A 12,388-nucleotide genomic window follows, 5' to 3' on the forward strand; every position below is an offset into this window, starting at 1 on the left:
CATACTATTTCCCCCCCTGTATCTACACTTTGCATTTACATATACACTTTAGCATTGAAGACTGCATGCTGTCAAAGACAATCAAACAAAGATACAAGGTTATCAAAGTAATCTTGTTCATTTTATTTGTGTTATCATTTCCTCTTGATGAAAATAAAACACAACAAATGATAGAACAGGCAGACCCATACTGAACAAAAAAAGAAGAGAAAAACCCTCAAAACAAGTCTAGGTATATGTTCCTCATCTTAGAAACAAAATGTCATACATTAAGCAATGCAATTTAAGCGTGTAAGGCGAACAACTTCAGGAAAAAAAGCAACAGCACAGACATTCTACACAACAACATAGTTCAACTACATAAATGTATCCCGTTTGCATCAATATATACCTTTCTAAAAAAAAGGTGTTGCATCAAAGTATACCTTCATTGGAGAGGAAAAAAAAAAGACAAAACACACCTTATTCACCGTTCTAGACATAGTTGTGTAGTGTATCTGGCATTAAAAATGCTGTTATCCAATCACCCAAAACTGGGAGTAGCGTTTCTGCATGCATTATCCTGTAAAAAGCCCTGGTTTGCGATGGGAGCGAGGTATTTAAAACTTTATTTCGTATCGACGCCGCCCAATCAGAAGTGCGGCTGCGTGACCGCGTGCTCCGTAATAAAAAAACGACGTAGTGATCGGGAAATATTCAGTGCACCAACTGTGCAGTCAAAAGGGGGCGTTCATTGCTTCCAGTGGATTTTGCCCATTAAACATTATTACCTGATATCGGTGCTACCATCTTTCTAAAAATAAATAAATAATAAAATAAAATAAAAAAACAGAAAAAATGACAATGCCGAAAAATGGCTCCACTCTTAATAGCTGCCTACACAGGGTGCTGATGGCCAGAAAACAGCGATTGTGGCTGCAGAGGAGGGAGGGAGAGAGGCACATTTAAATATTTAAAGAGACTGGGGAAATAGTGTGAAGGGTTAGCGACAAGCAGAAGGAGAAAGAGGGAGAAAGAGAGAGAGAGACAGAAAAGAGAAGGGGAGGTGACTGGACTGTGCATCCACAACTTTACATTACCATTCACTTGGTTATCTGCACAACCTCTTCCACATTATTATTATTATTATTATTATTATTTGCATCTTAATTCTGCTCCTTTGGACGCATCTTTAAAAAACTGCATACGCGTCAACGCAAATACCTTTCATTACATGCAATAAAAAATAAAAAATTCAGATTAAAATGGGCTCTTGCTTTTAATACCATTTCGTTCACAGGGAGTCTGTATCCTTTTCACAAAAAGTTCACCATGTTCCTGTTTCTAAGCCTTGTTCTTCAGCCTGCTGCTGGACAGGCCTGTCTATGAACAGTAACCAACATACTAAACAGAAAAAAGAGAAACTGAAGCTATGTCCGTAGAGCGCCTAGATAGCGTTGCAAGCGATGCCAAGTCAAGCACTGAGCTGGAAGAAGCCGAGACTAACGTGGATTTGTAACATTACGCAAAGCAGTTTGAATAATGGCATTGTCCCAAGCTGATACATTTTGTCATATTTGTATTTTCATTTGCATATTTTTCACATTTCATCCTCGTTATTGGTCAGCTATATAAAACACACAATCTTCAGTGCCCACAGTGCGTTCAAATGAGGTGGGGTGAACAAATAAAAAATGAAACCATTATTACTTAAGGAAGAAGTGCCTTTCTTGGTAACCCTAACAATCGATGTATAAAAGTGCTTACATATGCAGTCAGCTTGGAGGGCGGGGAAAGCAACTTTACACACCTGCCTGCTGGTACCACGCTCCATTCTTCTTACCTCCAACTGCAAGCAGGTTTAAAGACAGACTCAATTTTGACAAGGTTGAAACTGATGCACTGTAAAGTGAGGAGGCTGAGATATCCAAGACTGATATTCTCTCTCTCTCTCGCTCTCTTGCTCTCTCGCTCTTATTAAGGGTGAGTGTCGCTGGACCTGGAGAGTCAGATCTGTTGGGAGTTTTGTACTTTCCAGACGGTGGTCAGGAAAGAGAATTTGTGAGTCCAGGGTGACTGATGTTGGTGATTTGGTGGGGGGGTGGTGGTGGGGGGAAGGGGGGTGGGGCTCTGACTCTGTAATAATAGGGCTGCCAAACCCCCACCCCCCCTCAGTCTCAGAACCATTGACTACATTTCCCATCATCCACCTGTCCTCTCCTCCCTCCTCCTGCCCATTCGCCTCACAGGTCCTCTCTGCCGCCACTCAGGACCAGGCTGTTTGTGGCCTCTTTCTTCAGGAAGTTGAGGAAGTCCTTTACTTCACGGGCACCCTGGGAAATGAAGAGGGATCCTAGATCACAAATATGCACGTGCACACACGCACTCTCACACACACACACAGGCACACAATCACACATATACACACACACACACACACACACAAGCGCACACAAACATATGCACACACACACACACACACACACACACACACACACGCGCACATGAGCGCACACACACAGACACAGACACTCACACAATACAAACATGCACACATACACACACACAGACACACGCACGCACACATACAGACACAAACACGCACGCAATTCCAGAACCCTGCTGAAAGCGTGGTGTGTGTGGGGTTTCCTGCTGACCTCATAGCGCTTGGGTGTGTCCTTCTTCCCAGCAGGGGCAAAGTAGATGGTGGGGAATCTGAGGCAGGGGCGAACAGTTAGCTGGAGTATCTCAGGGGTGTAAAACCTCAGGTTTACATGCATGCAATGCGCACATACCAGATGCACCATGGCAGACGGTAAAAAGTCCTCCGAAAATGATTTAACAGGACGAAATTCAGTTCTAACTGAAGTTTAAACAAGTAAATAGCCAACACAAATATTACAGGGTAACAACACACTGGCATCGCTCTAGTCATGGACATGTGAGGACAGGGGGGACACGCACCCCCCCCCCCCCCATTTTGGGAGAACATCAAATGGTTGCCCCTCAATATTATCAAGTTGTACTGTTAGTGCCCCGTAAAAAGAAAAGACCTAAAGAAAATTTCTTGTTTGTTGTTGTCCCCCCCACCAAAATTGTCCTTGGCTAACACGTGAGGCACAACCCATTAAAATAATCAAACTGCAGAAGGAGGACGATGGGAAATGTAGAAATGAATGGATGAAAGGATCAAAGAAAGGAAAGAGAGAGAGGGAGGGAGAGAGTGAGAGATCTGGACGGTTTGGCATCGCTCACCCCTGCACGTCGTAGCCAGTTGGAACATCGTTGGCTGTGGCGTCCATCTTGGCGATGATGACGTTGGGGTCACCGGACAGCTGGCCAGAGAGGAAGAGGAAATGACATCGTAAAAGCGCACGGAGGGCTGCTCTTCTTCTTATGGTGAAAACTGTTTACCATTTTAACAGAATATGTTACCATACATCTCCAATGCTGGGGACTGTCGAAAGAGACTTAGTGTGACCAAAACCTTGTGTTTGATTTCACATGCACTCACTCTGTTAGTCTTCTTTTTTCTTTTTTTAAACGTACCACTCTACCAATCCGGGAGCAGCAAGACGTCCGCAGTTTCCCCACATTACATTACAGGCATTTAGCAGACGCTTTCATCCAGAGCGACTCACACAACTTTTTACACAGCATTTACACTGAATCCACTTATGCAGCTGGATATGTACTGAAGCGATGCAGGGTAAGTGCCTTGCTCAAGGGTACAATGGTAGCACCCTACCCAGGAATCGAACCCGCAACCTTTAGGTTCCGAAACCAATTCCTTAGCCATTATACTACACTGCCACCCTGTGACTCCCCCGAAGCACACAGGCCGTTCAACAGCTACTGCTTTTCGTATTGCAGAGCCCAGCTAAGCAGCATCACAAGACGGTTCACACGCAGTCTCATGATCGCCCTCTGCACCCGTTTCAGCCAATGGGGGTCGCTCGAGAGCAATTAAACACGGATCCCTCTCCGACTCCACCCTCCACCGGGATCCCTCTCCACCGGGATCCCTCTCCACCGGGACGACCCATCACGCGTCGGAGCTACTGGCCACAGTCGGCGCTGGCGCAGTCTGGATTCGATCTGAGACTGTGGGGCTCATCCACGCACCACAGCGCAGCGCCTTAACCGAATGAGCCACGCTATACTCCAGAGGGAGGTGAGGTGAGAACCAAGATGAGGGTGCTGTAACTGTGATGTGCTCTTGCAATTACGGTTGATATTAATAGCGTACACTATGGGGCCTGATATAGTAAGTGTGTGCGAAGCTGAAAGTTGCTCCTCTTATCTCTCGAGTGTTGTTTTTTTAACACTTCTTCCCAAACACTGGCACTAATTGAACACCGAGGACGTCCCTAAGAAAGGGGTTGGCTCGGTCGTCACGGCGTTTCCGTGGAGAACCGCACCTGCTCCCCCAGCTCGGTGTACTTGGGCTCCAGGTTTTTGCAGTGGCCACACCAGGGGGCGTAGAACTCGATGAGGACGTCCTTCTCCGGGTCGTTCACAACCTCCTCAAACGTCTCTGCCACCACCACCTACGCAAACGCACACACAGGAAAACACACACACACACACACAGACGGACAGAGACAGAGATGTGAGTGACAGTTTGCCTTCTCCACACCAGCGAGAGGCAAACGATAGCAGGCTCAAACGGGGGGACATTTCTCCTGCAGAATGGTGAGTGCTGTTACTGAAGGCAGTGACACACCTTGACTGGCCCGCTGTTGCCCTCGGGAACGGGCTCCGACTTGAGATAGCGCTTCAGCCGCCCGGCAAAGTAGTCCTCCAGAAACCTCTCCAGAGCCTTACCGTCTCGCCTGCAGAGCACGCGCGCACACACACACACACACACACGCGCACGCGCACACGCACACGCACACGCACACGCACACACAGACACACACAGACACACACACGCACACAGACACACACACGCACACACACACACGTGCACACACACACACACAGACACACACACACACACAGCCACAGACACGCACAGCCACAGACACACACACACGCATGCACGCACACACAGACACACGCACAGCCACAGACACACACACACACACACACAGACACACGCACAGCCACAGACACACACACACACACACACGCGTCAGTAAGATGCAACACTGCTGTACCCCAGTACACGCTCACAGAGCAAATGTCATGAACTCAACCAAGACAGTTTTTACGTCAAAGCTCTTTTTCCAGGGTACATTCTTAAGTAAAACTCAAAAGTGAGTGAAGTCGATGCATAGAGTAGAGCTCACTGCAGGCCTTGGCATCTGGACATGGAGCAGCCAGCATTGGACTCTGCACTGCCCCCTGGTGGGCAGACACAGCACTGCTTAGTGTTCTCCATACAGTATCGCTACCCCAGGTCCAGATGACCCTGGCTGGCTCAACAGGCATTGAGTTTCCCACCGTCCTGAACAAGGGACTGCCAACAGGAGGTGGAAATGTTTAAATTTTAGGTGGGGTACCCCCCTGCCCCCCCCAAACTCACGTGAACTCCTCCCTCATGGTGTACTTGTGCCCCTCCCGGGTGCGGACGGTGACGACGGGGAGCTCCCCCCCGTCCGACAGCGCCAGGCCGAACTCATCCTCCAGCTCCTCCTGGAACTCCCGCCGGTCGGCCACCGCGTAGCTCAGGCCCTGCGACTGGAACTGCGTCGCCACCTTCATCACCCTGAGGAAGAGGAGGAGGAGGAGAGGGCTCAGCAAAAGGACACATTGCCCCTAATACTCAGGCAAAAATATCACAACACGTCCTTACTCAGGAACTAGACGTATACTTAAATCCATATTAAATGATATTATGAGTGTAGTACAGTGACTGAACAACAGTGTGGTGCAGTTGTTGTAATAAAATGATTACTCACATGAATGAATGAATGTGATAGGGGAGGAAACATCTTTTCAGGCATAAACAGCATCCAGAGAGGGAACGCCCACATATTCAAGCTCACTGTGAGCAAAGATGGCAGCTTGCAACAAGAAGCTGAGACCTTTGCTCATGTGTGGTCGCTCAATCTACCTATATTTATATACTGCACACTTATCTAGCTTTAACAGAACAAAGCACGGTTCTGTTTTACAGCCAGTGGAGCCTTAGGCAGTTTTTGTGTGGTAGAGAGGGAGAGGGTGTGACCGAGGTAGAAGAAAGAGAGAGAGAGAGAGAGATGGGGGGGATGAGAGAGAGAGAGAGAGAGAGAGAGAGAGATGGGGGGGATGAGAGAGAGACAGAGAGAGAGAGAGAGAGAGAGAGCTGACCTGTTCCTCCAGTAGTTGGAGCCCTTGGGGTTGCGCACGTAGTCCACGTCATAGTAGGCAATCAGCAAGTCCCGTCCCTTCATTCTATCTCTGTTTTCAGGGGTCAGGTGGGGGCACATCCCAAAGCTGTGAGAAAAGCGGGGGGGGGGGGGGGGGGGGGGGGCAGAGAGAGAGGGAGACAGAGAGAGAGGACTTTAATATTTGCATATGCCTGATTAAGGGTGTCAGGTTGTGTGCACAGACAAATGAGGGAGCGAGAGACAAACAGAGAAAGAAAGAGAACAAAGCCCTGAACAAAGGAGTGTGAGAGAGAAAGACAGACGCTGAGTCCCACCAGGAGCCCCTCGTCCCCCGAGCAGCCACATGATGCTAACCTGAACCGAAGTTGCTGGACACGGAATTACTCTAAACCAGGGCTGCCTAACCCTGTTCCTAGAGATCTACTGCCCTGTAGGTCTTCACTCCAACCTTAAGAAAGCACACCTCATTCAGCAGCTAGACAGGGCTACCCAACCCTGTTTCTAGAGATCTACTGTCCTGTAGGTCTTCACTCCAACCTTAATAAAGCATACACCTCATTCAGCAGCTAGACAGGGCTGCCCAACCCTGTTCCTGGAGATCTACTGTCCTGTAGGTCTTCACTCCAACCTTAATAAAGCACACCTCATTCAGCAGCTAGACAGGGCTACCCAACCCTGTTCCTAGAGATCTACTGTCCTGTAGGTCTTCACTCCAACCTTAATAAAGCACACCTCACTGGAGATCTCATTGAGCTGCTAATTAGCATGGACAGCGGTGCCAATTTAGGGTTGAAATGAAAACATACAGGATGGTAGATCTCCAGCAACAGGGTTGGGCAGCACTAAACTGTAAAATGGCATTAGTTTGGCTAAAGACTGTTTATATAATCCATTTTTCCAAGCACATTAACCAAGAGTTATAGCTATGTTTTGGTTCAATATTAAATTATGGCACAATTACACAGCCTGCATTTTATATTATTATAGCTATAGTATTATTATTATAGTATATGATTTGATGGCACTGCTCCTGTTGCCCTGGCGATAGAGCACCATTGAAAGTGAACTGAGTTGATGGAGGGTGAGAAACTGGATGAGAGAGAGAGAAAGAGAGAGAAAAGGAGGGAGAGAGATGGAGGGAGAGAGAGACAGACACTCACATGTTATCCTTGATGAACCGGCGGAGAGCGGATGTAGAGATGGCCTCGCTGAACTTGACCACGCCCTCCTCAAACTTGCTGCTGAGGCGCGGCGGGCGAAACAACAGCACGCTCCTGAGAGAGAGAGACATGGGGGGGGTGAGGTGGGGGGGCATCGTGGAAGAGTCTCTCCGACCAGCCTCTGTAGCTCGGTGTGCCTGAAAGTGCTTCTGTCTCTCTGTCTCTCTGTCTGTCTGTCTCTCTGTCTGTCTGTCCCTTTCATTTTCGCTCTCCGTCAGCATCATCCTCCTTCCTCTTCTCCTTCCTCAGATCATGTTTCATCCCTCCCTTTATTTTACCTACCCGGGCCTCAACTTCCATCCTTCTATCCTCCGTCTGCCCCTCTCTTCCCCTCCATTCACTCCTGATGACGGCTGGTCGAGCCTTCACAGGCAGCTCCTCCCTGCCTGAAGAGCTTAGGCCTGAAGATTCTCCATCTTCTTAAAATGTATTTGCTTAACCAGGCCCTCCCAAAACTGTGGTCTTCAGTGTTTCATCTTACTGTCTTTCCTTATATCTGGTACCTTTTTGAATTATACATTCATCTATTTTTCTATGTCATTTTTCTATTACCCGCATTGTGAAGCACTTTGTAACTGTGTTTTAAAATGGGCTGTATAAATAAAGTTTTATTATTCCACCATCATCCTCTCTCACACTCTTTCCATCGTTCACTCCTCTCCTCTGCAGCATGGGTCCCTCCCCAATCTCCTTTCACTCATCCCTTCACCCCTCCTCCTCCTCTGCCCCTCCTCCTCCTGCTCCTCCTCTCCCCTCTTTCTCCTCCTCCTCTCCCTCCCCTCCCCCTCCTCCTCTCCCCCTCCTCTTTTCCACCTCTCCTCCTCCTCCTCTACCTCCCCTCCCCCTCCTCCTCCTCTCCCCCTCCTCTCCCTCCCCCTCATCTCCCCTCCCCCTTCTCTCCTCCTCCTCCTCCCCTCTCCTCCTCCTCCTCCTCCCCTCCTCCTCCTTCCCCTCTCCTCCTCCTTCTCCTCCTCTCCCCCCTCCCCCTCATCTCCTTCCCCTCCTCCTTCCCCTCTCCTCCTCCTCTCCCCCTCCCCCTCATCTCCTCCCCCTCTCCTCCTCCTCCTCATCTCCTCCCCCTCTCCTCCTCCTCCTCTCCCCCCTCCCCCTCATCTCCTTCCCCTCCTCCTCTCCTCCTCCCCCTCTCCTCCCCCTCTCCTCTCCTCCTCCCCTCTCTCAGTCACTCACTCGGACTCCAGGCCGTGTTTGGCGCCCAGCCCCAGGTCCGTGGCGTGAGCGAAGCGGAAGCTGTCCCGCATGGCGCCGGCCGCCTTCTGGAACTCCGCCAGCTGCTCGCTGCCGTCTCCCGAGAAGAACCCTGCGGGGCACGGACGCGGGCGGAGTCACGGGCGGGCACGGGGGCGGGCACGAGGGCGGGCACGGGGGTGGGCACGGGGGCGGGCACGGGACAGACAGACACCGAGGGAGGGAACTTTCACAGAACCCAGCAGGAACTCAGAGGCACGGCCGGCCAGCGCTAGCTAGCTAGCAACGGTACCGCGGCTAACAGCGCGCTGAACACGAGGTGGAAAATCACCCCTCATCTCCTACGGTTTCAGCGCAAAGTTTCAGGCCCTCTGGATAAGAGCGTCTGCCGAACGGCGAGACGTAACGGCTTTTTTTAAAACTGGCCTCGTTACAGACACAGAGATAAAGCCACATTACAGTACATTACAGGGGTTTTAGCAGACGCTCTTATCCAGAGCTACTCACACAACATTCTACATAGCATTTACACTGCATCCATTTATACAGCTGCATGAATACAGAAGCAATGCAGCTTAAGTACTTTGCTCAAGGGTACAACGGCAGTGTCCTACCCGGGAATCAAGCCTGTGACCTTTAGGTTACAAGACCAGTTCCTTGCCCATTATACTACACTGCCGCCCCAATATCACCATCTGTCCAAAATCCAGGCTGACGTGTGCCTGACGGTTTCACTAAAACCACCACGGGAGAATATTCCCAGTCAAAAAATAAACGGATTCAACCACCACACACTCATAAACCTTGTATGACCAATTGTATGCATAGTTATCCTTTTATCTGGCCCTTAAAGCAAAATATTCTGGTTGCTGCAATTACAAAGGCCACGCAACTCTTTATATGGCAAATGAAAGAAAGAGGAAAAATGAAAGAAGAGAAGAAAAAAGACTGTGGTTTGATTGAACCTGCCCCCCCAGTCTAGGTCTCAGTGGTAAAGTAGCCCCGCCCCCCGGCACAGGTGCATGGCTGGAATAATCACACCTGTAAGGGATATCCCCGCCTTGTGTGATGTAACACAGAGACTCGGGTGTAAGGTGAGGGTGGCCCCGCCTGCCCCCCAGGTATGGTGCACTCACCCACCACGCTGGCGTCAAAGTGGTTGATGAAGGAGTCCAAGTCTTCCTCACTACGCAGCGGGACAGAGCTGGGCCCAGCCTGCTTCTTCATGTAGCTCACAATGCCATCTGCATGTACCCACACACACACACACGTGCACACACACACACACATGCACGCACACATGTGCACACACACACGCACACACACACACACGCACGCATACACACACGTGCACACACACACACGCACACACACATGCACACACACACACACACACACGCACACACGTGTGCACATACACACGCACACACACACATGCATACACGCACATGTGCACACACACACGCACGCACGCACGCACGCATACACATGCATGCACGCACACACACACACACATACACATTATTGCAAGTAAATTGCAGAAAAATAAAGGAAAGGTCACATATACTGTATATATAATAATATATACAATATGTACTACAATAGTGATGACGTATCAGATTTAATAACAAACAGTGGCTTCATAAACATGGATCTGGGTGCAAAATTAGAAATGTAAGCAAAATGCACACCTTACGCCACACACGAGCAAGCATGCACATCACCTGCAGAGCGAGGACCGTCGTAGGACGCGGCCTCTTCCCCGTTCCGGAAGATTTTAAGCGTGGGGTACCCATTAACCCCGAAACGCCCGCACGTCTCCGAGTTCGCGGTGCAGTCCACCTGGGCGTCGACAAAAATTAAATTCCAACCGATTCATCCCGTCAGACGAACATATATTTCCCCACACGCACCAAAAAACAAAGAATTCCATCACTGTTTGATGGAGTTCCACCGTCACGGAGTTCCACCAATTCCTCGGAAAGTTCAAAGAATACAAGCAAACACTGCACAACTTTACAGTCACCACCCATTGCATTCCCCTCTAAACTAGGTATATACCTCATTAAATGGGTCCTAACATCCCGACTAGTGACACAGAGCACGACACAGAGGGTCTACAGAACTCATTAACGAAACTGAGGAGCGGTTGCCCGCATTTGGGGGCGTCATACCGTCCAGAACTCCAACACACATTCGTTGGATCTTTAAAGCACCCGAACGGCTCATCGGACTCACAGCGTCCGTTAAGATCTTCCTGCCCACGCACCATCAGGACCAGTAAATAGGCGCAGACTTTTGCAGAACGCACTCACACGTGACCTATGTCCTCTGTCCTAAATGCCAGTTGACGTTTATCTATCTATTTACCTAGCGACTTACCTTGGCTAAGGGCACGGTCCCCTTCAGTTTTGTAGCAGCGCTTTCATATTCGGGAGCTAGTTTTTGACAGTGACCGCACCTGACCGGGTAAAAAAAAGTGGTGTAAAAAAAACGAGGGAAGAAAGAGGAAAAGATAACAGAAAGGAAAGTTATGTACAATACAGCATCATGTGGCATTCGATTATCTTGTGAGTTGGGGGTTAATTCAATCGTTTTCAAGGAATTAACTGCAATTGATGCCTATTATGCAATCGCTAGCAAGCAAAGCAACTGTCACCGGTTCATATAAGCTTATGCACTAGCAGTGTATATGTTGCAAGCAATTACAGTGAAATACTGTTGTGTTACCACAATCTGTTCGCATCATTGTTCTGAAAGACTTGCCATTTAATTCCCAGAAATTACTGTCCCGTCCGATATTTAATGTTAACTCATACGAAAGTGCCATGTTCGGTTTTACATTTCTCTGCAAGATATATTGACATCCCCACTACGGATCATCCTACGCTAAACTGGCTAGCAAGACTTCCAACTTTGCTAATGCTAGCTCGCTAACTCGCCAGCTATAACGTGACACATCTTCTGGATCTTGGCACCTGCGTTTCTCTGGTCATGGACGCTGTTACCAAAGCACACTTTCTCAGCTGGCTGAATGGATAGATGCGTTTAATGTCTACCAAGAGAGCTAGATATGGTAATCCTGTCCGCAATCCGCAGCCAATTCCTAGTGGCTGGTTAAGGCTAGCTCACTGTAAAATCGCCAGTAACGGAATCATGTCGTATCAGGCGAGCCTGGCTTGCTAAAAACCACACACCAGTAAAAAATAATTATTTGTATGATCCCGGGTACAGTCGGTCATTTTATAAAACCATTTTCTCACCAGGGGGCAAAGAACTCCACAAGCATGGTCTCGTGCTCAGCCGCGGTGTAATCGAAGTCCGAGTCCGACAGCTCGAGCACATCGCTGCCCGCGACAGAAGCAGCTCCAAGCCAGACCACACTCAGCAAGAGAACGGGGGTGAGGTGCAGTATTCTGGCCATGTCTCACTCGATTGACTCACAGTGAGTTTGTTAGGGGTAAAAAAATAACGCCGAAAGACGCAAAAATGCACCGGAACCGTTGCGGATCTTGTTAATCTTCCCTACATTCACTTTCACTCCGTATCGGGCGTTTTCTCACGAGCAGCGAATGGGAGGCGGGCCGTACGCGGAACATTGCCGGAAAGCCGCCTTGCTATTGGTTACAACGGCCAGTGGTGATGAGATGTAAACAGGACATGGAT

The 12,388-nt window shown here is 49.1% G+C and overlaps 1 protein-coding gene across 1 annotated transcript; it reads right to left on the reverse strand.

Moving 5' to 3' along the window:
- Positions 1–2,086: 2,086 nt before the first annotated feature.
- Positions 2,087–12,146, reverse strand: pdia7 (protein disulfide isomerase family A, member 7). The gene is made up of 13 exons (XM_035431377.1): positions 11,986–12,146; positions 11,105–11,183; positions 10,447–10,564; positions 9,859–9,966; positions 8,705–8,834; positions 7,457–7,570; positions 6,277–6,402; positions 5,510–5,692; positions 4,706–4,814; positions 4,401–4,529; positions 3,235–3,314; positions 2,637–2,694; positions 2,087–2,312 (listed from the first exon to the last, which is right to left on the reverse strand). The coding sequence occupies exons 1-13, from the start codon at positions 12,144–12,146 to the stop codon at positions 2,223–2,225; spliced, it is 1,485 nt and encodes a 494-aa protein (XP_035287268.1). The 3' UTR covers positions 2,087–2,222.
- Between the last annotated feature and the right edge of the window lie 242 nt (positions 12,147–12,388).

The sequence above is a fragment of the Anguilla anguilla genome, chromosome 8, assembly GCF_013347855.1.
Source record: "Anguilla anguilla isolate fAngAng1 chromosome 8, fAngAng1.pri, whole genome shotgun sequence".
NCBI lineage: Eukaryota > Metazoa > Chordata > Actinopteri > Anguilliformes > Anguillidae > Anguilla > Anguilla anguilla.